We start from the raw sequence: 27,928 nt of genomic DNA, 5'->3' as shown, positions 1-27,928 counted from the left end.
ATTATGCTGGTGTGTGACATTTACAATAAATCTGGCTGAGCAGAGGTGTGTGCGTGTGTGTGTGTGTGTAAGAGAAAGGGATGGGTGATGTTCATGTGTGCCCATGTGTATGATGTGGCACTTTGCGGTGTGGCTCTCGGTCTCTGACTGGTTGGCCACCCCTGATCTAGAAAGTTATTCAGATCTACAGGACATCGACTAATAATATCAAATTTTAAAAAATAATTTGAAAATTATTTTAAAATCGTTGGTGACTCAAAAGTGATTGATGAGTAATTTAAATAAAATTTAAAAAATAAAAAGAATATAAATGTATAGAGTTATGGATGAGGGCTGGTAGATAGTAATAGATAAAAACACTGAAGTACTTATTTCATGAAAAGGTTGGTCTTTAGTATTGGACTGTGAATCGTTTTTTCCTTGTTCCTTGAGAGATACCGGGTCAAGCTGAACCTTAGAATTTGTTCTACATGGATAGAGATGTGAAGCTGAAGCTGTAATAGTGCAAATGCAACTGCAAGAAACCAGACAATGACAAGTTATGATAGAGAGAGACGGGAAGAAAGAGAAAGAAAAGAGAGATGCTGGAATGACAGGAATGTTGGTCCCAGTTTTTCTTCTCTAACCTGCTCTGTGGGTGAAGCCCCGCCCCTGAACACCTGAAAGGTGACAGTGACTCCTCACCCCATCAAACCCAATACATCGAGTTTAGTGCCAGATCTCCATTACACTGCATGCATTAGGTGGTTTATTTATTTTATTTCTCCAAAATGAGTCGTCTGTGGACTGAGGAGCAGTTTAACTGCCCCGTTTGTCTCGATTTGCCCTTCGAGCCCGTGACGATCCCGTGCGGCCACAGCTACTGCATGGAGTGCATCACCGACTTCTGGGACTCGGAGCGCAAGAAGACGGGCTCCTGTAGCTGCCCCGAGTGCCGCCAGAACTTCGACCCTCGCCCGCGGCTGTGCAGGAACACCATGTTGGCGGAGGCGGTGGAGCAGCTGCGCGTGGGGAACCTGAGCTCGAAGGCGCGCGAGTCGATCCGCGACGCGCGCCGCGCGGCCGCCGCAGCGTCGGAGCGCTCGGCGCGCGACGGCGGCGGACGGGTCCCCTCCGGAAGACAGCTGCCCGCCTCGAGCGCGCCGTGCGGCCGGTGCGTGGAGCCCAGGGCGGCCGTGAAAACCTGCCTGACGTGCATGGCGTCGTTCTGCGAGGACCACCTCAAGCCGCACGAGACGCAGGCCAAGCTGAAGAGCCACGAGCTCATCGCGCCCACCGCGGACCTGACGCAGAAGATCTGCCCCGAGCACAAGTACCTGCAGGAGTTCTACTGCCGTTCGTGCCAGACCTACATCTGCTGGCTGTGCACGAGCAACCAGCACAAGGAGCACGAGAGCGTCTCCACGCAGGCGGAGCGCGCAGAGAAACAGGTGAGAGATGCGCGTGCATGTGTGTGTGTGTGGTGCAAGATGAAGGTCAAGATGAGGTTCTGCACCTCATAGTGGTATACAATTATTTAATTATTAAGGATAATCAGTTTAATTTAACAGCAGCTTATTATTGTATTACTTTGTGTAGCATCTTTGGTGATATTTATATTTATCAGAAATAATTTTATCTGAAATAATTGAAATAATTTTTTGGAAGGTAAGGAACAAAAGGTGTTTCCTAACAATTTATACAACGATCAGGCATAACATTATGACATTATTACACTCAAAGTTGATGTGTTAAAAGCAGGAAAAATGGGCATGTGCAAGGATTTGAGCGAGTTTGACAAAGGACAAATTGTGATGTCTAGACGACTGGGTCGATGAAGCTCCAAAACTGCATCTCTGGTGAGGTGTTCCCGGTATGCAGTGGTCTGACTAGCTTCATGCAAACTGATGTGACTCATTGAAAAGAGCTGGAATTTCCATCACTATTGCAGATTATTTTCTTTCATGAGTTTCCTGCTCTGATTTACTGGACTGAGCACATTGAAAGTCAAAGCAGGTTTCTCAGTTATGAGTATTATCCGGTTTCAAAGCGTAATATAGCATTAAGATGCTGAAACACAAAATGAAGGTGTGTTTTCACACAGGAAGCAGGGTTAAAGTCAAATCACTGCCAACTTACTGTACCGTGAAAGATACTGTACAGTGATCAAACGTTTGATTTATCATTTATTGGTCACATTCACATTCATATTGTTTGCATTTAAATTCCTATGAAATGTACTAATTTGCCAGGTCCTCTTTTCGCTTCATCTATGTAAATAAGTGTGGCATTCGAAGCAGCCTAACATAAACTAGATAACCTACAGAGGCCCTTTGTAAAAGTCTGTGGTGAAAAATGTCTTCTACACATACTGTAATTTTACAATCGAAGAATTGCCTGTCCTGAAGTGTTTTAATTATTCATTTTAATTAGCAATTACAATTTTGTGATAGAAGAGTATCTGCATGAGTAAAAGGGAAAGTTTATAGGACTGTGGTGAGACCTGAGATGTTGTATGGTTTAGAGACAGTGGCATTGAGTAAAAGACAGGAGGCGGAGCTGGAGGTGGCAGAGCTGAAGATGTTGAGGTTTTCGTTGGGAGTGACGACGATGGACAGGATTTGAAATGAGTTTATTAGAGGGACAGCCCATGTAGGACGTTTTGGTGACAAGGTGAGGGAGGTGTGATTGAGATGGTTTGGACATGTGCAGAGGAGGGACATGGGGTATATCAGTAGGAGAATGCTGAGGATGGAGACACCAGGAAGGAGGAAAAGAGGAAGACCATGGAGGAGGTTTATGGATGTTGTGAGGGAAGACATGCAGGTAGTTGGTGTGAAAGAGGCAGATGTAGAGGACAGGGGGGTGTGGAGACGGATGATCTGATGTGGCGCCCCCTAATGGGAGCAGCCGAAAGAAAAAAATGAAGAATTAGCAATTACAGTTTTAAATGTATGACTGAACAATGCAACGCATTTTACAATTTATTATTACTAGCTCCTACTTATTGCAGTGTTAAACAGACATTCATTCACCACCAAGTTTCATTGTTAAGAATAATATATATGGTGCAGTGTTGGAGACTCTGGGTTACTGATCAGATCCAGCAATGTTAAGTTACGACTGTTTGGTCCTTGAGCAATGCCCTTAACTCTCTCTGCTTCGGGGATGCTGTATCATACTGACCCTGCACTCAGACCCCTAACAAGTCAAGTCAAGTCAAGTCAAGAGGCTTTTATTGTCATTTCTACTATACACAGTGGTACACAGTACACAGTAAAAATGAGACAACGTTTCTCCAGAACCCTGGTGCTACACTAAACAACAACAAACAAAACAACATAGAGCTACAACACAAGCTACATAAAGTGCATCGAGTGCAACCTGGTGCAAACAGTGCAGACAGACAGTGCAGACAGACGACACAAGACAAGACATAAAACCCTATATAGCGCCGACCAGTAAACCTACTGTATACTTGATTATACAGTACTGTCCAAGAAAACTGTAAAAAACTATACAAAATAAAAAAACTATCCCAGAAGTGAGTATAAACAGTACAATGTAGTGCAAAAATACAGCAGCAGTCGAAGGTGCAAAAAACAGCATGTAAACAGTATAATACAATGATAATGATAAATGTGCAAAAAACAGCAGTTGAGAGTATGATACAGTTGAGAATAATAAATAAATAAATGAATGGTGGTGGAATGGATTGAGATGAGTGATGAGTGTGTTAAGTGTTAAGTCCAGGAAAAATTTTACAGTTCGTTACACACATTTGAGTGCGTGTGTGTGTGTGTGTGTGTGTGTGTGTGTGTGTGTGTGTGTGTGTGTGTGTGTGAGAGTTCCATTTCATTTCTCTGCATTAAGAAGCCTGATGGCTTGTGGAAAGAAACTGTTACACAGTCTTGTTGTGGCGGCCGAATGCTTGGAACGTTTTCCTGATGGTAGGAGTGTAAAAGTGTGTGTGAGGGTGTGTGTGATCGTCCACAACGCTGTGTGCTGCGGATGCAGTGTGTAGTGTAAATGTCCATGATAGAGGGGAGAGAGATTCCGATGATCTTCTCAGCTGTCCTCACTACCCTCTGTAGGGACTTGCGGTCCGAGACGGTGCAGTTCCCAAACCAGGCAGTGATGCAGCTGCTCAAGATGCTCTCAATGGTCCCTCTGTAGAACATGGACAGGATGGGGGGAGGGAGGTGGGTTTTCCTCAGCCTTCTCAGAAAGTAGAGACGCTGCTGGGCTTTCTTGGTGATGGAGCTGGTGTTAAGTGACCAGGTGAGGTTGTCTGCCAGATGAACACCAAGGAATTTGGTGCTCTTGACGATCTCCACTGAGGATCCATCAATAATCAGTGGAGATTGGTCGCTCTGTGCTCTCCTGAAGTCCACAACCATCTCTTTCGTTTTGTCCACGTTCAGAGACAGGTTGTTTGCTCCACACCAGGCAGTTAGCCGTTGCACCTCTTCTCTATATGCTGACTCGTCGTTCTTGCTGATTAGACCCACCACGGTCGTGTCATCAGCGAACTTGATGATGTGGTTCGAGCTGTGCATTGCTACACAGTCGTGAGTCAGCAGAGTGAACAGCAGTGGGCTGAGCACACAGCCCTGGGGGGCCCCAGTGCTCAGTGTGGTGGTGCTGGAGATGCTGTTCCCGATCCTGACTGACTGAGGTCTCTCAGTCAGGAAGTCCAGGATCCAGTTACAGAGGGAGGTGTTCAGGCCCAGAAGGTTCAACTTCTCGATCAGGTGCTGAGGAATGATTGTGTTGAATGCTGAGCTGAAGTCAATGAACAGCATTCGTACATACGAGTCCTTGTTATCCAGGTGGGTGAGTGCCAGATGAAGGGTTGTGGAGATAGCATCGTCCGTGGAACCGTTTGGACGATACGCAAACTGCATGGGGTATACGCAAACTGCATGGAACATACGCAAACAAGGTGCTATATGTGAAAAAAATCATTTCCCTGTGCTTATATGTGACAAGTAATGGCTGTTTGCTTGAAGTAGCACTTCTGTTCGAGCTGTTACATAAAATTGCTCAATTCCATCTGACCAATCAGAATTAAGAATTGAACAGCACTGTGCTATAAAGTATGTTAGCAAAGATACAATCTTAGAGAGTTTTGTAGTGTATTAGAGCAGAGACGCCCAAACTGGAGCCTGTGGTGATCCTTCACCTGGCCTGCTTTGTACATTTACAGCATCTAGGAGATGCCCCTATCCAACTGTGAAGTTAAGGGTAAAGGGCCTTGCTCAAGGGCCCATCAGTGGTAGCTTGTTTAAAGCTGGGATTTGAACATTTAACCCTATGGTTCAAAGTCCAACGCCTTTACCACTGAGCTTCCAACTCTCATATGAGGTGTCATGTATAAGATACATAGGAGCAGTTGAAAAAAAATGTAAAAAATGTAAAAACTTTATTTTACTTATTTGTTTTATTTAATATACACATCCACATTTAGTGTTTATTTCCAAGTTCACTCCTATATCCAGTTCTCTTTTGCACATTGTACTGTATTACATACAGTAGGTTTACTGGTCAGTATTTATCAAAAGAGGTCCAAGGAAGGAACGGTGGTGAGTCCGAGTCTAAAGCTCATTGATAAAGTTGGGAACAAAGGCTGGTCCATGTGGTCTGATCCAACAGACGAGCTCCTGTAGCTCAAATTGCTTAAGAAGTTAATGCTTTTAATGCTCCATGGGTCAGGACTGTTTTGGCAGCAAAAGAGCGACCAACAAAATATTACAGTAGGCAGGTGGTTATAATGTTATGCCTAATCAATGTATGTACTGTATTTTTTGCAATATCTGAGGCGTATTAACAATGTTTAATCCCACATCACTGCCTCTCTCCCCTGTCAGAAAACCCTGCTGGCGGTTCAAACAGAGAATCTGCAGAAGCTACAAGACAGAGAGAGGGAACTAAAAGACATGAAGAAAGTCCTGGAGACCCTCAAGGTGACTGATAAGTGCATTAACCCACTTTATCTTTTTTTTAGACATAGATTAAAGTAATAAACAGGTTTGTGAACACCCTAAACACACCTCATGCTTTTTATATGCATGCACCCTGTCCTGGTATTAAGCCATCACACAAGTTAAACAGGTCTGAATGTGTGTAAGACGGGTAAAGGAGCTCAGTATCATGTGTGAGGGTGGTGGATGAGTGAATGCACATGTGATTCTTTCACACTGTTTCTACACACTTGGCATGTACACTGGGCATGTGTGTGTGAGATGGAGAGAGAGAGAGAGAGAGAGAGAGAGAGAGAGAGAGAGAGAGAGAAGAGAAAGAATAAGAATATTTGCCTGTTAGCTCCTTTCAGGAAACTGCTTTTTAACCACAGTTGCACCTTGTACAGTATGAAAAAGGCCGAAATATTTCCTTTCACTTTTGGAGGTTGAACTTCGGGTTAGTTAAAGGTGTAGTCTAGTGTTATTTAGCTGCAGTTTTAGGGTTTGTGTTATGGTTAGGGATTAGATTCAGGGTTAAGGTGTACGAGTTTACATTGCCTGAAAAAGGTATGGAACACTTAAATCCATGTTTCTGTTGTTTTTATGCAATAAACTTGTTAAAAAATGCAAAAATACAATGATCGGACAGTAAAGGACTGATGAAAGTGTGTACAGATGAATACAAGTTTTGTCTTTAACAGAAGAACTTGTGTAAGATAAAGAACAGAATAGAAGATATTACCAGGCTGCCTCACCCCCCACAGTCAAACATGGAGGTGGAAGTGTAATAGTTTGGGGTTTGTTTTGGAGCAGGGAAGGTTGGAGACTTATTCCGGGTAAAAGGAATCAACATGGCAACCATTCCATACTTCAAAACCATACAATTCCATCTAAACTGCGGCTCATGGGAACCGCAGTCATCAGAAGTGATATCTATCATCATGATATCTATCATGGATTGGCCTGCACAGTCACTGCATCCTAAATCCTATTGAACTGCTCTTGGATAAATTGAATCACAAGAAAGACATTTCCATCTACTGAAGAACATCTCTGGCGAGTTTTACAAGAGGCATGGCAAAGTATTTCAGCTGAATGTTTGGAGAAACGACCTGTTCGGATGCTGAGAGTGTGTAAAGCTGTTCTTCATGATAAGAGAGGATGTTTCACTGAAAATAAAATGGAACATCTGGACATTTCTAGATTTGTTTGGTCAAAGAACATCTTCATACCTTTAAATGACCGAGTTTTCTGCATAGACAAAAAGAAACATGCACTTGTCTCTATAAAACCATAAAAGACTATAAATCAGTACAATAATTCTGTAGCAATGGCATATAGAAATATTATCTAAAATAGCTGAGCAGCTACATTCATCACACTTAACAAAAATTACAAACGTGCTTTGAGGTCTCCATCAATAAATACATTTTAATGTATTTATTTGAGTAATATAAGTATTTATTTTTATGTATTTGAATGTATTAGATCAGCTTTTGTGTATACATCATATTTATTCATATAAATGAATACCAGGAGTATGTAATGTAGTAGCTGAAGGTGTGTGTGTGTGTGTGTGTGTGTGTGTGTGTGTGTGTGTGTGTGTGTGTAGTGCTCATCCGTAACAGCGAGTGAGGAGACTGAAACAGTGCTGGATGAGCTTCAGCGTTCAGTGCAGCGTCTGGCGGATCTGATCCAGCAGGTGATGAGCACGAGCGGCCAGGAGAAGATCAATGAGTCCAAGCAGGTGGTGGACAAACTGGAGATGGAGATCCGTCAGCTGAGGAAGAAAGATTCAGATTTGAAGGATCTGGTGACGTGCCAGGATAATATCTACTTTCTCAGGGTATGTGCTCACAAACATTTTTTCACATCATCTAATTATTTTGCTAACGATTGAATCATAGTGAAGGAAAATGCTGGGAAAATTATCAATAATGCGTCTTGCTTCTTTAAAGTTATTTTAAATGCTGGTGTCTTTATTAATTGGATGCATTAAATATAAATATAAATAAAATGCTAATAAAAAAAAAATTGTTTGTGGGTAACCAAGAATATAACAAACAAGACAAGCAGAGTATGGAAAGCCATAGGAGTCAGAAAAGACTAATTCCCAATACTCTATTCTCAAAATTTCATAGATTTTCTTCTTGACTGCTCTGCTTCCAGAAGTGAATGTTTATGTTATAATTTTTATCCAATCATATTTCAGTCATCACCTGTTGCCAGGGTTAAAATAAAGCTGCCATGAGGCTTTCAGAATGAACAGCGCTGTGGCCAGATAGCTTCAAATACATGACAATCCAACTGTTGCTTTAACCAATCAGATTTTAAATTGGCGACACTGGGGCCATCTAGCAGGCCTACAATAACATTTCACGTCCTTTGTTTGGATGAGAGCGCACTACTCAGAGCTCGCAAGCTGCATCTGTAGCAAACTGTTCAAATCAAATATATTTATGTAGATTGAATTTTTTTTATTCCACATTGGCTGACAGAGAAGAAGAAATATATTTGGTTTTAAATATACTTACAAGGCCATTAACAAGATAGCCTTTTTAAGAAAAGCTGAACATTGTGAGAACATGTCGGCAGAAACAGTTCAAAACAGTTAAACATTTTCATAAAAACATTTATACTTTTGCGTGTTCTTTCCTGTAGAATATGCACAAAAACACACAATTTGCCTTCATTTCAAATCCCCTGGAAACCAAAATCCTAGGTGTTTTTGTGGTTGGAGAACTCAAAAGGTACTACAAAAATGCATTGGAAACCCAGGGTTATTTTATTAGGATAAAATCGATGCTTCCACTAGAGATGATGTATGCCGGCAGTGCAGCTGTGGCTACAGTGAAAGGAGACGTGTTTTGGTCAAGAAACTTATTGATTCAGGCAGGACACCACTGAAGGTGTGAAATGCACTGCTTGCCACTGAGTTAAACCATATATCATAACCATATTTCCTGCTTGTTTTTTTCTCCCTCTGCTTTTCCCCAGACGTATCAGTGTCTTTGTTCCCCGGAGCTCAGTGAGCTTGGCAGTGTTACAGCGAATCTGGAGACCTCGTTCGATCCTGTACGAAACATCATTTCGGATCTCAGAGAGAAAGTGGAGAACATGTGCAACCAAGAGCTGGAAAAAATTAACAAGTCAGGTCAGGAACCACTGTCCAGTTTCCACTGCTTGATTGATCATCACGTGTAAGAAATTGATTACTTGGTGCCTGTGTATACTTTATATGTTCCTCTAGTGTTTAATAAGATATCTCTATAAAAATTAAAATTTCAGTCCCTATTAAAGAATCCTTTAGGAACAAATGTACTAATTACAGATAAAATTATTACCTGAAGCAATTAAACTTGGGTATAAACTTTTTATGGGAAATACAGATGTTTAGTGTCGCTTGGAAGAAAATCTTCCTCAGTAGAATGTGCAGAAAGTCAGGATGAATCAGGGAGGTCTGGATCATAAGAGTAAAGTGTTTAGCATAACCTTTTATTCCCATGCAACTCTAGATCTACTCACATTGAACTCAGACTATAAACTATTAGGGGTTCAAGCACGTAGTGCAGAAATCCTATGGGATTTTTATTATTATGTTTATTATTCTGCCGTAAAACTGATCGTGTAGACCAAACTGTAAGGCCTAGAGACTTAAAATGTAGCCAGACGGTAGAGCTCAATTTGGGGAGAGATTGACAACGCATCAACCCAATTGGCCAAAGGGGGGTGCTACTATAACTCCTATACTACTATACTATATATATATATATATATATATATATAATTTACACATTTGTGGCCAAAGCTCATACTCCGTATGTCATTGACTCAAAAGTTTTACATCCTTGCAATATTTGGGAGTTCGCTCTACAAATTTAGTCTTTTTTCAGCTAAATTTAGTTATGTTTAAAACCTAGTTTTGCAAACTATTCCTAGGCTATAACTTCGCAACCATAAGTCTCATCGACCTGAAAATTAACTGTGTCCAATGGGATACAAGGAGCTATGAGGAAATTTATGTATCTCAAAAAATTTGCCAATAAGCCAATAAATATCGAGCACCTATTCCACGTGGCTAAAGGAGGCCGATCGGAATGAAACTCTGTGTGCATGTTCAACCCGTGTGTCCTTAAGGGTTTTAATTTAAAAAGAAATAGGCCACAGGGGGCAATATCGTGTTTTTATGGTGTATAAATGATTGATACACTCAATCTTCATATCATTTGAAAGATCTCCTCCTCACGTTCCCTGGACTATCAATAATTATTTAAAAAAGTTATTAAAAAAAAAACTTCTAGAAAAAAAATATAGGCGGGGCCACTTTCACTGAAATGGCTATAACTCATGAATGGAATGAGATATCTTCACCAAACTTTAGACGTGTGTATGACTCACTTTGAGGTCAAGTTGTAAACTTTGCAGAGCTTGACTACTTGGTGGTGCTGTAAGATAGAAAAAACCTAAAAACGTCTATAACTACGCATCCATCAAATTGGCCTGCAGTGTCTATGTTCAATGTGCCTCAAGGGTCTATGAGGACATTCGCATATCTCAAAAACATGGACGCCATTTAGCCAAGGGATCTCAAGCACCTTTTACACAAGGTTAATGGAGGTCGAATGGAGTGATTATGTTCCTAATGTTTTTTTTCTTATGAGCTTCAATGCCTTAGGTGCTTGAACCCCGGTCCTCACTGCTTGCAACTATATTTATTATTATTATTATTGTTGCTATTATTATTATTATTATTATTATTATTATTATTATTATTATGTTTTAATATTTCTGACCAGACTGACAGCAGTTAAAACCATTCCAACTCTTCATTATTGGACATTTTGCAATTGCATTAGAATTAGATGATTATAATTCTAATCTTGGGTTTTGGTTTGATAAGAATCTGCGGTTCTTACTGAAGCACTGGTGCATGTCCCACACTTTTCTTTCTTGTTCACACAAGCCCACATGCGGCTTAACCGTACCACCAATGGTTTTTCTACAGTGTTCAACACAACAGCGTTTACGATAACCGACCGACAGAGTGGGCAGAAGCCGGGCATTTTAAAATGTGAGTAAAAGTTCACTACATTTACTCTGTATATATAACAAATTAAATATAAAGTATTATATAAAATAAAACAATTTCTGTGTGTGTGTGTGTGTGTGTGTGTGTGTGTGTGTGTGTGTCAGTGTTTTCTGCAATCGGAGGCAAAACGTCAAGCAGTCGCACACAAGGTGCCCTTTAAGTGTATATACTTATAATAATACATGATTTTACAAATGTTTATATTTTATTAATTTTGTGTTAAATTTAATATATCTGTGTGTGTGTGTGTGTGTGTGTGTGTGTGTGTGTGTGTGTGTATAGCAGGTCCCCCTCCACTACCCTCTGTGAGCGTTCGAGGCCCAGGTATCATTACTATTTCATTTTAATCAGATGTTTGCGGTTCAAAATCTGCCTCTAAATCCAACTCTATGTGTATTTCTGCTTCTAAAATCTGACCCTCTGTCTATAAACTTTCCTATATTTCTCACAAAATATATCTATCTGTATCTAAAATCATAACTAAGTACAAAATAGTTGTCTTTCTGTTAAACGTTTACTTTTCTGTAACGTCCACGGTATATTAGGAGGCAAAACTAGCCACAAGATGAGTGTGTGTGTGTGTGAGAAAGAGAGCAAGAGAAAGAAACAAAATTTCTTGGGTCACGTGTCAACTTAAAATTTCCATTTTTACATTAGTGCTTTGATAACTCTATACAAGGAAATTTTCCTACTGGGTTTTCCTCCAGGTTCTCAAGTTTCCTCCACCTTTCCAGTAATATATTTTAGACAACCCCATGATCATGTATAAGCATTGCAGTGAGAGTTTTCCAACAAGGCTCACAATCCACAGCCATCTTGGACAGAATAATAATTAATACAAGCTAAAAATTAATCCGTTTTACAATAATCTACTTTTAAATCATATCCAAAAACACAATCATAAATGAATTATCATGGTTTTTTATTCCTATTTTTCAGATTAGATTAATTAGCTGATATTAGATTAGACTAGATTACACTGTTTCGTTGTTTTTACAATGGCAATCTAATTTAATCAACAGCCCTTTCAATGTCTTCTGTATAAAAAAGACTGCATCCTGTAATAATCACAATATTGACAATATTTGACACTAATATACACGATGAATACGTACGATAAAATGTTTTATGAAGCACTTTTGTCTTTGTGTTAGCTGAAAGAGCAACGAATTCCCCGAGACCAAGAGCGAGCTACAACAGAGAGGAGCGAGAGCAAGGTAGGAACACACATGTACATGATACGTGTATTATATTGCATCATCTTTTCAGTTTATAAGTTTTCATTGCTGTAGTTTACGGCACAAAGAGGATTTTTTCAATTTTATTTATGAATAAAATGCTAATTGAACTTGAATTTTGCGACTTAAAAACAGAATTAAACAGAAATGTGTTTCTAAGTTCCACCCAGAGGATATGCAAACCTTTGCACCACATAAGTGCATTTCCCTTTTATCTGAAACATCATGCGTATCAGTCCAGCCAGATGCAAACCACCTGATCAGTCTCATGGGACCATCAGGGAGGTGGTAGTTCGGTGGTATAGTTGATGGCCTTTGTCTTAAAGGGTCATACGTTTGCATCCCACCCCTACTAAGCTGTCTCTGCTGGGCCCCTGAGCAAGGCCCTTAACTTCTCAGTTGTGTGCGGAAATGTAAAAAAAAGTCTTAAATGTAAAAACATATTAAATGTTGATTTTTTTTCTCATGTCTCCTTTATAAGCAGTGTTGAAATGTGTGTTTTGTTTTAGCTAATAACCGCAGTGTGAGTTCTCTGAGACCAAGAGAGAGGCAGAGGAGAGAGGAACGAGAGCAAGGTCTTCTAATCATACCTCATTCTACAGTAACAATACACACAGTATACAGCATACACACAGAGGTGGAAAGTAACAAATTACATTTACTCGCTTTACTGTAGTTTTTTGGGTACTTTTACTAAGTCGTTTTTGAAATATGTAATTGTACTCTTACTTAGGTATGCTTTGTTTGTAATATTGTACTTAATTGTATTTAACATTTTAAATCATATCTGTTACAAAGTAAATAGAAAAAAGAACAAATGCGATTAAACAAAAGGATTAAACCAACATAATGTTGGAAATTAATGGGGACTTGGATTAAAATTGTGTGTACAAATGAAGCCAGCTATGTTATCAGTATCAGGATTTAAGTGTCATATGAAATTAATGAAAAGTGTTACATTTTTAATGTTGATGTTGCGTTAGATTTGTGTTACTATAACCGATCACACAATTTTGTTGAGAATGTGGTGTCCAATCAAGCGTTTTGATTTGTCACTGCAGAAATGGCCGGAGTTGTTCAATGTGTGTGCTGACGCTCTGAATTCGGAATCTGCATTTGCGATTTCTTTTATTGTCATAAATTACATTATAAAGAAGAATTTCATTTTTGCTGCAAAATTGCAAAACTTACAACAGACCCAAATCATTGCCTGTAGTGTTTTTTTTTTGTTTGTTTTTTTTGGTATTACACTTTATTTTGTTAAGGTGCCCCTTCAATTAAAAACAACTAGTTTGAAAAGTTCCTTTTTTACTTTTAGGTGATTAGGTTTTTAGACTGGTAACGTATACTTAAGTAAAAATATTATTAAATTAACAGTACTTTTACTTAAGTAGAATATTTTATTACCTTTTCCACCTCTGTTTCCACATCCAATTCCTTCATTTGATCATTTGCATCAGTGTAACGGGTCACTGTTCTGTCATATGTTACTGCCTTTACAATAGTTACACTATACTCGTTAAATCGACTACACGATCATTCTACAGTCCTGAGAATATGGCATGTATTTCCTCATCATTTATATTTGTTTTCTTCATGTCTATTATCTACAGAAAGGGAGATTCAGAGCACAGCAAGATCTCAAAGCAGACAAAACAGCAGCACAAATAAAGACGAGGGTAAGTTTACATTTACTAAATTTGCATTAGCCTTGTAATGATTATTAGCACTTGTGTACAAGATTACATGCAAGACAGAAAAAGCAATCACGCTTGTGAAAAAAACGAGAAATACAGTACAGAAATCCAGCATTACAGAAAAGGTTATACACAAAGAAAAGCTTTGTTGTGTTCTTATGATGTCTTTTTTTCTACCAGCCATATGTGTGTCTTCCCCAAACTGTTACCACAAAGTTGGAGGCACACGATTTTATAGATTTATATTTTTCGTTTAACTTAAGAAAGGAGACCCAAATTGGTTCCTTTGCACAAAGCCAGCTCCATGAAGATATGCTAGTGGTGGTTTCAGGGCAGTGGTGTTTCTGGGGAAGTAGTGATTCAGAGGTTAATCACTAATTTCTGTTCTTGAGTTCTGGGTTACTCATGATACATTTGGGGATACATGAAGGGCGCTTAAGCTAGACACTTAATCCTATCTCCTCTAGGGGTGCCATCCCATGGCTAAACCTCGGGTCTGACCCCAGCTTCCTGACAAGCTGGGATATACAAAAATGACCTTTTTTTTTTTTTTTTTATTTATAATGTTCCTTAGGTTCCCAGGTGATGTTGAAAAAGATACATATTACCAAGCTTATGGTCAGATGTCTACAAACTTGTGCCCATATACTATATTATAATGCAGATGTTTTAGATGATCAGGATGTGTTCTGAGGTAAATGTGTTTGTACATTAAAAAAAGTGATTTATTTTCATTATTTTCTCCCCCGTTAGCTGACACCTCGGGTGTACAATCTCTACGACAGTCGACACACAGAAGAGAAAACCAGGAGCAAGGTAAGTTTCTCTTTTACACACACATATAATAAATACATAGTGAAATCTCTTGTAAATGTATGACTGCATCTGCACACACACAAACTCTTTTTTTTCTTTATAGCTGACACCTGGAGCTTAAGTTCTGTCAGGTCCAGAGGCAGACAGAGAAGAGACGAAAGTGAGACGGGTATGTGGAATCGTATCCATGCCTGACTGATCTCTTTACACACCTACGATGTGTTTCACTTTTATCTCTCTTGGGCTCTCAAATGATCCATTATTATCTCTCTGTTAGCTAATGGAGAAGTGCAGGGTTCCCAGAAAGTGCAGGACACAGCGATGACCAAACAACAACCAGAGAAGCAATGTAAGATTCTGAACATTGTGTAATAAGTGTTATTATAGTAACCGAATATTTCAGCTCAGTAACATCACACATTAGATTTATAAGAAATCAATCACTGACATACATTTTAATATATTTTTGTCTATAAATATTTATACAATTATTCCCAATGCCCAGACAGAAATGCAGAGAAAAGGGGTCATAAAATAAGGTTATTATCGATGCTTCTGTTAGAGATGATGTATGTGGGAGGTGCAGTTGCGGCTACAGTGAAAGGAGACTTGTTGAATTGTGTTCATTGGGTTTTTTGCTTCAGTAATGACATTTATTACTGAATGTCATCTCTTACACACAAACACATAATAAGTACATAGTGAAGTCTCTTGTAAATGTATGACTGCATCTGCACACACACAAACTCTTTTTTTCTTTATAGCTGACACCTGGAGCTTAAGTTCTGTCAGGTCCAGAGGCAGACAGAGAAGAGACGAAAGTGAGACGGGTATGTGGAATCGTAACCATACCTGACTGATCTCTTCACACACCTACAATGTGTTTCACTTCGATCTCTCTTGGGCTCTCTAATGATCTATTATTATCTCTCTGTTAGCTAATGGAGAAGTGCAGGGTTCCCAGAAAGTGCAGGACACAGCGATGACCAAACAACAACCAGAGAGACAATGTAAGATTCCGATATGAATATGTATCAAATTATTCCCAGTGCACAGACAGAAATACAGGCATACTGGGTCATGTAATGAGGTGAATATCGATGCTTCTGTTAGAGATGATGTATGTGGGAGGTGCAGTTGTGGCTACAGTAAAAGAAGACGTGTTGAATTGTGTTCATTGGGTTTCTTGCTTTAGTGATGACATTCATTCTTCCTGTATGAGATCCTGTGTGTGATGCAGTGCTCTGTTCTACTGCATTTCTCTATAATACTGATGGTTTCTACAGCTGTAGCTCCTATTGATGTTATTAAGTGGATTGACTTAGGTAGGACTAGGACCTAGGACCTAGGTGTGAAATGCATGGATTCCACTGGCTAAAAGTACATAATGGTGATGAAATTGTGAGGAATAAAACCAGGGACATGAAGTAACAAGGTTATTACAATTTCTGATTGTCTTTAAATATCTAAATGCTTTAGATTACTTTCTTAATTGGGACTATAATCTTTAAGGTTTGAAAAAAGAAAAAAAAGCCTAAACTATATCAGAATCAAAATTTTATGGTTGGAGAACTCAAAAAGTACTACACAAATGAATTAAAAACCTGGAGTGGACTGCATTTTGGCTCATAAGGATAATATTAATGCTTCTGCTAGAGATGATGTATGTGGTGGTGCAGCTGTGGCTACAGTGAAAGGAGACTAGTGGAATTGTGTTCATTGGGCAGAGGAGGGAAGCAATGAATTACAAATACTTTGTTACCTCGTTACTTTAGTTTTAATCTATTCGGTGACATTACCAATATTTTTTCTTGTCATTGCACGCCGTTTTCATCTCATCAACCTATTTCTTGTCATTGTGCTGCTTTTTCAATCTACCGCATGTGTATAATTTACTGGCTCTGACAGAGGGAGTCAGTGATGTAAACATGACTGAGAACAGACACATTCCTGATCATCAGCATCTTTTCTCTGCTTATGGTGGTTGTTCAGCATGGATACATTCATTTGACAACAAAATCAGAATTTATTTTTGTATTAATATATATTTAGTAGGGGTAAAACTATTCCTCGAGTAACTCGAGTAATTCAAATACAAAAATGCACCATTAATCTATTTAACTACACATGGAGCACTGTGTTTCCAAACCATTATTACTGGCGCACCGCCCGCTCTGCACAGGTAAACACTATAGGAGCCTATTTCCGATTTGACATTTATTCCCTCGCAGTAAGCTCCATAGATTTTGCGGCATGGCTGTGAGGATTGTTGTTCACTCAGCTACAAGAGCATTAGTAAGATCAGGTACTGATGTTTAGGAGGTCTGAGGGGGTCAGCATGTGTTTAAGTAAAGTAAATATTAAGTACAAGCATTATCATTAGATCACATGCAGCCCCAGTGTCTACACACACACACACACACACACACACACACACACACACACACACACACACACACAGAAACATGCAGATACACATATTAACACTTTACCTCTCTTCCAGCTGACACCTGGAGCTTAAGTTCAATTAGGTCCATCAGAGGCAGAGAGAAGAAAGAAGAGAACAAAACAGGTATAAAACGTCTTAGAGTGACTTAACACTTATTCTGTCTTTGTACACACATTTACACCCTCTCTCTCTCTCTCTCTCTCTCTCTCTCTCTCACTCTTTCTCTCTTTTTTTTATTCTATCTTTTTAGCTAATGCAGATGTCCAAAGCCAACAGCAGATGGCACCAGTCAGACAGCAGCCTGAAAGACAATGTAAGCTGCTCTACAGACTTATTCACTCACACACACACACACACACACACACACACACACACACACACACACACACACACATACATTTAAAAGTGTCTTTTTCTTTTTCATACTGATCTGTAATATCAGCTGATCGCTGGAGTCTGAGCTCACTGTTACCGAAGAACCGCAAGAAAAGACAAGAGTCAGGTGAGAGAAGGAGTGAAGCACTCACACACACACACACACACACACACACACACACACACACACACACAATTTAAAACCCATCTTGGATTTTTCCATGAAACTCTGTCTACACCTACACCGAATCCCAAATCCATGTCTAATCTTAGTATCAAAAATAAACATCATTTGGCTTTGCTAGTTAGTCACATAATTCTCAGAGTTCCTACGCATTTTGGAAAAGTATGGAATTTGGTTTGAGTGATTTCCAGGTCTGGATTGTACATTGCACTGTTTTAGAATTGCAGTTTTATTAAAATGCTGTAAATGGTTTGATGTACATTTCTATAAGCTACAATAGCTACAACCTTCCGACAATTATTTGGTAATATAATAGCAAACATCAGAGATTTTGACTCTGACATACATCCGAGATTTTAAAGTAAGGTACGTTATAGTCGGAATTTGATATGGTCTTAGGAATCTTTAGGGAAGTCTGCAGATTTGAGTTTGGAAATTTGTAGGAACCCTAAAAAACTAAACCTCACTCTGTCAGTCTTCGTGTTACTATTCAGGGATGCGTTAACGTTTGATGTTCTGTTCTTCCAGTGAAACAGGCCACACCTATTCAACAGGAAATAGAGTCTCCTCAGGATCAGTGTAAGCCATGCCCATTCAGTACACTCTCCACTGAAGTGTTCATGCTTTACATTTTAGTATCATGTCTGGTAACTGAAGTTTCTCTCTGCAGGGGGAAACCAGACTGAAGGTAAAAAGATGATCTTGTACTTAGATTCCATCAGATTAGATTCCATTTACATTGTATTTATAAACCTAATAACATTGATGATGTTGGGTTTCAGTTCCTACTGTAAAAATCCCAAAAAGGCTTTGCATTTTTTACCTGCTGACTGTAATCGTGCTGCCTGATCTCTTCAATCTGCTTATGTCTTTGCTTAGTCAACCCTGGAATTTTCCTGGACTCTCCATCCTCAGACTCCTCCTTTACACCTGCATTTCCAAGTGAGCATCTTTATCTTCTCGTCATTGTCTAATTCTATGCGTCAAATCTCTCTGTGTACATATCAATACTTTTATTTTTGACAGCTTCACCGTCCTTCTCGCTTCCCCCTGCTCTGAGAGAGATCGACATCGACAGCATTCAGGCTCCTGAACCCCGGAACAGAGACGAGTTCCTGCAGTGTAAATGCACACACACACACACACACACACACACACACACACACACACACACACACACATGATGCACGAATTGCGATCATGGGATCATAATTCATTTACATAATACATATCTTGAAGGGTTAAACTTGATGAGATGAGATGAGATGAGATGAGATGAGATGAGATGAGATGAGATGAGATGAGATGAGATAAACCTTTATTTGTCCCGCAGTGGGGAAATTTCTCTGTTACAGCAGCAAAGAAAGATAAATGTGCAAATATAAAGTAGAGACATAGCACCAAAATATATATCAGAGTGTATAAATACAAAAGAAAAAGAAACAAACAGTACAGCAGTTACACTTTCAAACAAACTTTACACTTCTAATTTCATCTTTACAACCACTCACACACACAGATCACTTAATTAGAGACTTATATTAAAGATATATTGTGTAAGGTAGGGGTCACCAAACCACATTGCCATGGACTGGTACCAGGATGTGGATCATCCACTTTTATTTCTATTTTAGTGACTTTCACCTGCCTGAATAATTTAGAAAAATGACCACTTCTATGCATGCAGATAAAAAAAAAAAAAAAGGAAAGGTCATCTTTACCAGGGGCTCCCAATCATTTGGTAGCATTAGATTAGGTACCAGGCTGCACATACAAAATTAAATACAAATTTGCTTTTTTAATTTCCATTTTATTGATTTTTGCAAACTTTGAAACATGACCTGATCTTTCTTGCCACATATGGAAATCCAAACCTGTTCCAACATGGTGATGCCTCTGTGCACCAACTGAGCAAGTCAAGTCAAGTCAAGTTTATTTCTATAGCGCTTTGGACAACAGACATTGTCTCAAAGCAGCTTTACAGAAATCAACAGTTAAGGTGAATGATGTGTATTTATCCCTGATGAGCAGCCGTGGCGACTGTGGCAAGGAAAAACTCCCTTAGATGTTATGAGGAAGAAACCTTAAGAGGAACCAGACTCAAAAGGGAACCCATCCTCATTTGGGTGACATCGAGAGTGTGATTATAAATCTTCAGCACCAAGAAGATATGCTTTACATGGTTTGGAGAGGAAGATCTTGAGTGGCCTGCTATAGAGCTCTGATTTCTACCCCACTGAACATGTCTGGGATGAATGTGAACTCTGACTGCACTAGGGAATTATAAGAGCAAATTTGTACTAAATGTGGGACGCGATGCTCAAAAAGCACATACCATAACTTTTGACCAGGTGTCCGGAAACTTTTTGGTAATATAGTGTGTCTAATATTAAATCATTAATTTAATCAGACAATGTATGTATAATAGTAATTAAATTACACCATTAATGGTTTATTTCACAGCTTTAAATGTCTACTTACTCTAAATCATATACAGAGGTAAACTAGTGCGATAAGATCACCGAATCTAAATGCCATGACAAGATTGAGTCCAAATCCAAGTGTTTAGATTTTGGTGTTGTTCAGCCAAACATCAACTAGCTTTGAATAAGCTACAAGAAGAAAATACTTCTTGGCTCAAATTTGGGTTTACAAAAGCAAAGATATAAATTTTGTGAACATTCAGTCAACATTTTAGTTTACTTTTAATGAGACCAATACCAAATCCTAGTCCAAGTACCAATTCCAATAAAATCCAGGAAAACATCTTGAGACTGGACTTGAGTCTGTGAGCCTGTTAATAACTCTTTCTTTTCTCTTTTCTCTAAGATGCCTGCGACTTGACGTTTGACCCCAACACGGCTCACCGCCGATTAGTTCTCAGTGAAGACGACACCAAGGCCACGCTGCACACTGCCGCCCAGTCCTACCCCGATGTCCCAGAGCGATTTGACAGCTGGACACAGATTCTCAGCCTCCAGCCCATCAGCTCTACGCGCTGTTACTGGGAGGTAGAGTGGCGTGGCCGGGGCTCCTCAGTGGGTGTGGCCAGCGCCTCCATGCCTCGCAAAGGTGCAGACGCGAAGGCAGGTCTTGGTTACAACAACCAATCCTGGAGTTTGGAGTTGTCAGACATGTTCTGCGCTGCTATGCACGCCAATCAGAAGCAGGAGATCTCGGTGACGTACTGCCCCCGAGTGGGTGTGTTCCTCAACCAGGAGGAGGAGTCTCTGTCCTTTTATGGTGTTGACGATGTGCTCATGCACCTACACACTTTCCATAGCGTCTCGTGCAGTCAGCCGCTGTTTGCCGCTTTTGGAGTCGGGAGCGGCGTCGGAGTCGGTCTCGATTTCGCCATGGGAAACTTCAGCGCCTCCACAGACAGCATTAAAATCTGCTCTATCTAACTCGGATTGTTGCCGAACCTTTTTGCAGGTTACTGATGCCACAATTTCAGTTAGAAGAAAAGAAAACGAGTTGCGCTTTGGTAAAGACATAAAGATTTGGACTGGAATGGTACAGACATTTATTTGCCATGATGAACTAACATTTAGTCATCATATCCATGTACAAGAGAGCAATTTAAAAAACTTAAATATGGGCCTTGTGTGCCTTTAAACACCATACAAGCAATTCTGTCTCACTCAGAGAATCAGAGTAACTCTATCCAATCACAGTCTTAGCACATGGTTACATAATAGGACAAACTGCCTCTCTTGAACTCTGAACATTTGTAAAGAATGAATTGGCTGCCTTCAGATATCAACTTGGAGAGAGTTTATCATCAACCACTCAATACAGTTTCATTTACTTGCAAGGTTTATTTGGTTTGGAGTTAGCCTTTATGTCTACTAGCAATACAGAAAGGTAGCATTTTCCAGTGGTTCCCAAACTTTTGCTGCCATTCCCCATTAAATCCCCTTCTGTCCTCCATCTCCCAAAAAAATTGTAATGAAATACTTCAAGAAAAAAAAATGTCTAATTTATTGAAATATCAATTTCTTAATCAAAAACATTAATCAAAAATAGAAAAATAGGTGTACTTGTGTTAGGTGGCTTAACTGATGTTGTTTTAATTTACTTGCATTAATGACTTAATTGTTTGCTTTGAGTGTATTATTTTTGGCAGAGAAAATCATAAATGAAGAATTATGAAAAACACAAAAAGTTTAATAAATCCTGCCGTTCAATTCGCCCCTCCTGTCATGTCTTTATTCCCCAGTAGAGGAGCTGCACACCACACTTTGAGAACCACTGGTGTATTTTATCAGCCACTGCTGGTTCGTTGTGGTTTTAATTTACTCCAGTGAACTTTAACATAGTAAAAGCATTACATACTATCTAGCATTAATTTGCTTGTTTTTATGTTTTACATGCAATGTTCTTACTGTTTTCTCACTTCAAGACAATTCAAATTCCAGTCTTATCTAACTGTCATTGTTGGGCCCTTGAGAAAGACCCTTAACCCTCAACTGCTTTGTGTATAAATATGATAATTCTAAGTTACGTCTGTCAAATGCTATACATGTAAACTAAATCAAATATGAATAAACAACACAGTTGTTCTTTCCGATGCTCCCATTAGGGGGCGCCACAGGAGATAATCCGTCCCTATACCCCCCCTGTCCTCTACATCTGCCTTTTTTAAACCAACCTGCATGTCTTCTCTCACCACATCCATAAACCTCCTCCTTGATCTTCTTCTTTTCCTCCTTCCTGGTGGCTCCATCCTCAGCATTCTTCTACTGATATACCCTATGTCCCTCCTCTGTACATGTCCAAACCATCTCAATCGCGCCTCCCTCACCTTGTCTCCAAAATGTCCTACATGCGCTGTCCCTTTAATAAACTCATTTCTAATCCTGTCCATCGTCGTCACTCCCAACAAACACCTCAACATCTTCAGCTCTGCTACCTCCAGCTCCACCTCCTGTCTTTTAGTCATGAATAATTAAAGTTATATAAACTATATTATAATTTTTGTTCTGATTATAAAAGTCTTTTTGACATGGTTCTTTGTAATCACTGTTTGTTAACTAAGCAAAATCCAGACATGTTAGAACCAGATCTAGAATGAGATCCTTCTTCTGTAAGCGGACCTGCTGTTCCAAATCGACTGAGAGCACTTCTAAAAGGATTTCGCACCCCTAGTCATGTTATTTAGCACCACGGTCGCAAAGGGGAGTACAATGTCTGGTAAATTTCCGAAAACCTTTTATCGGAACTTTATCTGGAGAATTTAGGAAATATTCCAAGTTTGAAACTTATCAGGAATTGATTTGAATTTCCAGGAATTTGTGGGAATTAATTAGAAATCATATGCAACCATAAACATTGTCTTTTTTTTCATAAGCTAAATGGTTTGAAACTAATACAGGTTTTAAAAAATGGCATTTCTGATATAATTTTGTTGAACAACAGCTCACACACAGCACAAGGAAGTATGTAATATCCATGTAAATTACGTGAATTTTCGCCAAGATTGACATTTTTTGTGGGGTGTGGCCTCAGTAACCCTGCAGTAAGTGTGCTGTGTGTGAGTGATTAATGAATGTGCAGTGTAGAAATTCGACTTAAATTGCATTAATTCTGGTTGTTTTAACCAAAATTATCCTGCACAAAAAATGTCAAATACATTTAAGTTTCATGTTATTGGCTAACCTGCAATTTAGCAAATTCCCAGTTAAAATAATTCCCATATATTTGGATAATTCCCATGAAAACTTTCTTGAAAATTTCTGAAATTTTGCAACCCTATTTGGCACCTCTGAATAAACTGCACCGCAACCTTGAGCCTCATGAGTAGTACATGAGTCTTGCATACTTCTTGCACCTCATGATCTGGACCCATTGCAGTACTTAAACTGCCAAAAAACTTTTCTTTATACACAGCAAGTCGCAGTATCATCGATGGGAACTCGTACATCACCTTTCCACACATCCATTAACCAGGATTCACAATATTCCTTGTGTTGGATCAGTACCTGGGGTCCCATTAGGTCCCTCCTAATCGAAAGTCGTAATTGAAAGTTTTCCTGGGAATCCAGGATTGAAATAGTTACTAAAAAATTTACATTTTTTAGTATGACTATGCCTGACCTGACTATAGGCCTGACTATGGTTTTAACCAGGATTTCTCTCCAAGGCCCCTACAGTTCCACAATGGTATTGCACTCACAGTGTTCCATAACAGTATAAACCTGAAGACTTCATGCTGTCTCCTATATCCCCCAGACAGCAGTCATCTGGTCCTCAGAAAAACTGTTCATCAGAGGGGAAAGACACAAGGGGATGCCTGGTCTAAACAAAGACGTGCCCATGAGGACTTTACAAGCAGAGTCAACGAGCAGAGTTGCGAAAATTGCTTTTTAATCATGATTTCATGATTTTAATCATGAAGGTGTTCTAGATTGCTCACATGCATAGCCTTTTAAACAATACCATGTACACAACAATTCCACATAATACACTGTGAGGACTCTTTCTTATTCCTGTACCGCAGGTTATGTCATGAAGATACTGCAGATAATCAACAGGATAACTGTTGCCCTCACCTCACCTCACCTCACCTCAAAGAACAAAGTCCATAGCAGATAAATGTTCAGATATGGCTACATGAATGCGACTTCCAAATATCATGAAAATATCATGAAAATTATTTTATGTTAAATAATTAAGAAATTGGAATATTTAAATTTATACAAATTGAGGGATATGAGGTAAAAAATGTTCAAGAAATAAAGACACTTCTTACTTATTCTTACGTTATTAATGAAGAAAAGAATGATAATCGCGGCTACTTACGGATTTTCCGGACAATTTTCGGACAATCCGCATATAGAGGGAGTGAATGAATAAAGCAGGGGTTTTCAACTGGTTCTGTGCCAGGGACCACCATTCTGACTAACAAGTAATCCACGGCCCACTATTGTAAAAAGCGATCCATGCTGGTGCTGACTAGCAAACTTCACCTTAGTTAGAAACGTTAGCTAGCAGCTCCACTCCAAATTTCAATTCACCAAAACTATTAAGCGTCTATTCAATAAAACCTGAACAAAATGTTTTCTTAACTCTGAGATGCTGGTCTATTTCGTGCTCAAGATGAACGTGTACGTAAATGACGCAAAACACAACGTTAGCAAGGCATAGGCCTGATAGGTGCAAAGCTAGCCTATCCTGTGTCAGTTTAAATATTTTAGATATTTCCATTAAATTCAGTTTTCCCACTAATGTACAAATATTCTGGAAATGTTTGGAAAAACAAATTATGGAAAAAAAGTGATTTTAATAGTGAAATTATGTAGGCTGTCACGGACCACATGCAATGCCGCCGCGGACCACCAGGGGGCCGCGGACCACCGGTTGAAAACCCCTGGAATAAAGGATGGAAGGAATAAAGACATGCTGCTGAAATAAACAGAACAGTTATGAAAATCTTTTAAATGTAACATACACACACACACATCTGCATCACCCAAATAGGGTTACAAATGAAAACTATTTATTTATTTATTTATTTGAATATTTCTATTTATTGAATTTGATTGAATCCATTCAATTTGTGCCAAGTTAGTTGATGACTCAATTTGATCGATCTAATAAAAACATGTATTGCATACATTTATTTTATATATATATATATATATATATATATATTTTTTTTTTTTAAATGATAAAATATTATTTATTATATTCGTTAACCAAACAGGCATTTTATTTAAAATCGTTTTGAAAAATATAAACTGCCGACGGTTCACAAATGGTAATAATAATAAACGTTGCTTTTTAATAAAATAAAAAATCCCCCCACCCCCACATCATACTGAAATCGAACCGAACCGAGACTTAAATATCGACGTATTGAACCGTGATTTTTTTTTCATCCCGTTATCAGCTTCACGTCTCGCTATAGCTCGAGATGTTTCTCCAGTTGAAGCAACATTATGAATTATATTTCTTGCTCAGACAGATGATCTGCTGCGATGCACTTGTGCGTCTTGAATACACTTGAGTAAGTGAAGCTCAGTCCGCAGTGTGAGCAGTGATGGGGCTTCTCCCCCGTGTGAACGTACAGGTGCGTTTTCAGATTGCGGTTATCGCTAAAACTCTTCCCGCAGTACACGCACTGGAAAGGCTTCTCCCCCGTGTGGACGCGCTGATGGAGCTGGAGGTGACTCTGCTGCCGGAAACTCTTTCCACACTCGGAGCAGTGGTAGGGCTTCTCGCCTGTGTGGATGCGCTGGTGCTGCTGGAGCGTGTCCTGCCGCCTGAACCTCGCGCCGCACTGAACACACTCGTAGGGCTTCACTCCCGTGTGGACGCGCCGGTGCAGCTGGAACGTGCTCTGCTGCGTAAAACTGGTGCCGCACTCCGTACAGCGGTACGGCTTCTCCCCGGTGTGGAGGCGCAGGTGCTGCTGCAGCGTGTCCTCTCGGGTAAAACTCTTGTCGCAATGCGAGCACCGGTACGGCTTCTCCCCCGTGTGAATGCGCCCGTGACGCTCCAGATGTCTTCGCTCCATGAATCTCTTCCCGCACTCCGAGCACAAATACGGTTTCGCTCCTGCACCGACGCAACCGTGCGCCCCCAGGATTCCAGAAACCTTCTGAACACAGGAGATGCTCACGGGCACGTTCTCGCTTTTAATCTCCTCCGATTTTATCATCGCAGAATAGAGTCAATTTGATTGAAAACAAGAAGGAGGATAGTGCCTGGGGGGTTTCTGGTTCCTGAAACTGAGAATGAAAAATAGCCTCATAAAGCAACCTTCCTGGTGCGATACAAAACATCTAATGTATAATCAGTATTTTTGCATTTAACAGATTTCTGCACTTAAAGTAATGGAGAGTGTGTTAGAGAAGTGAAGAAAAGAGTGCAGGCAGGGTGGAGTGGGTGGAGAAGAGTGATAGCAGGAGTGATTTGTGATAGAAGAGTATCTGTGAGAGTAAAAGGGAAAGTTTATAGGACTGTGGTGAGACCTGCTATGTTGTATGGTTTAGAGACAGTGGCATTGAGTAAAAGACAGGAGGTGGAGCTGGAGGTAGCAGAGCTGAAGTTGTTAAGGTTTTCGTTGGGATTGACAAGGATGGACAGGATTAGAAATGAGTTTATTAGAGGGACAGTGCATGTAGGACGTTTTAGAGACAAGGTGAGGGAGGCGAGGTTGAGATGGTTTGGACATGTGCAGAGGAGGGACATGGGGTATATCAGTAGGAGAATGCTGAAGATGGAGACACCAGGAAGGAGGAAAAGAGGAAGACCATGGAGGAGGTTTATGGATGTGGTGAGAGAAGACATGCAGGTAGTTGGGTTGAAAGAGGCAGATGTAGAGGACAGGGGGGTGTGGAGACAGATGATCCTCTGTGGCGCCCCCTAATGGGAGAAGCCGAAAGAAGAAGAAGAACAGATTTCTGCACTAATCCCCCCAAATCTAGTGGAAAGCTTTACCAAAAGAGTGGGAATATATACTTCCATAATACTTCTTCCCTAGTATGAAATCTCACCCTCACACCAGAGAGCAGCAGGTTAATATTCATTTACAGCTGAGTTGCATTTCAAGGCATAGAATGTTATGTAAAAATCAACTAAGTAATTAAATTGATCTTAATTATCTATAATAATTAATCATTGCTTCAATCTCACCAATCCAATCTCACCAATCCAATCTCAAGAATTAGAATTTAATATACTGTGAAATCCATACAAGACAGTGTTCCCAATACAAAATGAAGCTTTAAGAGACTTAATAGTGCACTGCATAGGGCGCATGTACAAGTCATTCAGTCCCTATGTAGTTTCCCTAAACATCACACAGAGACAGATTTGGGATTCAGCCGCTCGATAAGATAGGAAGAGAAAGTATTACCAAGCTTAAAGCCGCCTTTAAAAGGCGACTGTAATTAACCATTTTATATACAAATAAAAAAAACTATCTTTTTTAAAACTTATGGTAATATAATTATGTTTTATTATCGCGTAAAGATGTATTTTTGTTCACGTTACCTGGCTATTTTGCGCAATCGCTGCTTTTTTTCTTCTTCTTTCAATTATAGGCGGTTGCGAACAGTAGCGCGCCCCTAGCGGCAAACAGTGTTCATTTCATTTTCATTTTCTCAGGATGGATGTGTGGTTATGGTGG

At 39.6% G+C, this 27,928-nt stretch overlaps 2 protein-coding genes across 3 annotated transcripts; one reads left to right on the top strand and one right to left on the bottom strand.

The window, feature by feature from the left end:
- The first annotated feature begins 356 nt into the window (after positions 1 to 356).
- On the top strand, positions 357 to 21,985 carry trim25l (tripartite motif containing 25, like). Of its 2 annotated transcripts, none has more exons than XM_046859957.1 (23): positions 357 to 1,430; positions 5,850 to 5,945; positions 7,555 to 7,788; positions 8,940 to 9,096; positions 10,948 to 11,013; positions 11,136 to 11,180; positions 11,317 to 11,355; positions 12,186 to 12,248; positions 12,779 to 12,844; positions 13,883 to 13,948; positions 14,720 to 14,782; positions 14,886 to 14,951; positions 15,060 to 15,131; positions 15,547 to 15,612; positions 15,721 to 15,792; positions 17,286 to 17,354; positions 17,482 to 17,544; positions 17,674 to 17,733; positions 18,319 to 18,369; positions 18,461 to 18,478; positions 18,670 to 18,732; positions 18,817 to 18,912; positions 20,620 to 21,985. In XM_046859957.1, the coding sequence occupies exons 1-23, from the start codon at positions 771 to 773 to the stop codon at positions 21,195 to 21,197; spliced, it is 2,829 nt and encodes a 942-aa protein (XP_046715913.1). In that variant the 5' UTR covers positions 357 to 770; the 3' UTR covers positions 21,198 to 21,985. The 2 variants fall into 2 exon arrangements, with proteins under 2 accessions (XP_046715913.1, XP_046715907.1); XM_046859951.1 differs by having other exon boundaries at positions 11,314 to 11,355.
- Positions 21,986 to 25,510: 3,525 nt separating this feature from the next.
- Positions 25,511 to 27,893, bottom strand: LOC124389161 (gastrula zinc finger protein XlCGF7.1-like). Its single transcript, XM_046854465.1, has 2 exons — positions 27,793 to 27,893; positions 25,511 to 26,525 (listed from the first exon to the last, which is right to left on the bottom strand). Exon 2 carries the CDS (start codon positions 26,453 to 26,455, stop codon positions 25,739 to 25,741), a length of 717 nt encoding a protein of 238 aa, XP_046710421.1. The 5' UTR covers positions 26,456 to 26,525; positions 27,793 to 27,893; the 3' UTR covers positions 25,511 to 25,738.
- Between the last annotated feature and the right edge of the window lie 35 nt (positions 27,894 to 27,928).

The sequence above is a fragment of the Silurus meridionalis genome, chromosome 1 (assembly GCF_014805685.1).
Source record: "Silurus meridionalis isolate SWU-2019-XX chromosome 1, ASM1480568v1, whole genome shotgun sequence".
NCBI classification, from domain to species: Eukaryota; Metazoa; Chordata; class Actinopteri; order Siluriformes; family Siluridae; genus Silurus; species Silurus meridionalis.
The sequence above is the reverse complement of the archived record's forward strand: the minus strand, read 5'-3'. Positions and strand labels throughout refer to the sequence as shown.

What these genes read in the sequence shown, in the direction of transcription:
- trim25l (XM_046859951.1), top strand. Translation starts at nt 771, where the DNA reads ATGAGTCGTCTGTGGACTGAGGAGCAGTTTAACTGCCCCGTTTGTCTC. An exon ending in GTCAAGCAGTCGCACACAAG is followed by an intron (nt 11,181 to 11,313) that starts GTGCCCTTTAAG and finishes GTGTGTGTATAG; the next exon opens with CAGGTCCCCCTCCACTACCC. An exon ending in ACAACAACCAGAGAGACAAT is followed by an intron (nt 15,793 to 17,285) that starts GTAAGATTCCGA and finishes CCTCTCTTCCAG; the next exon opens with CTGACACCTGGAGCTTAAGT.
- LOC124389161 (XM_046854465.1), bottom strand. Translation starts at nt 26,455, where the DNA reads ATGATAAAATCGGAGGAGATTAAAAGCGAGAACGTGCCCGTGAGCATC.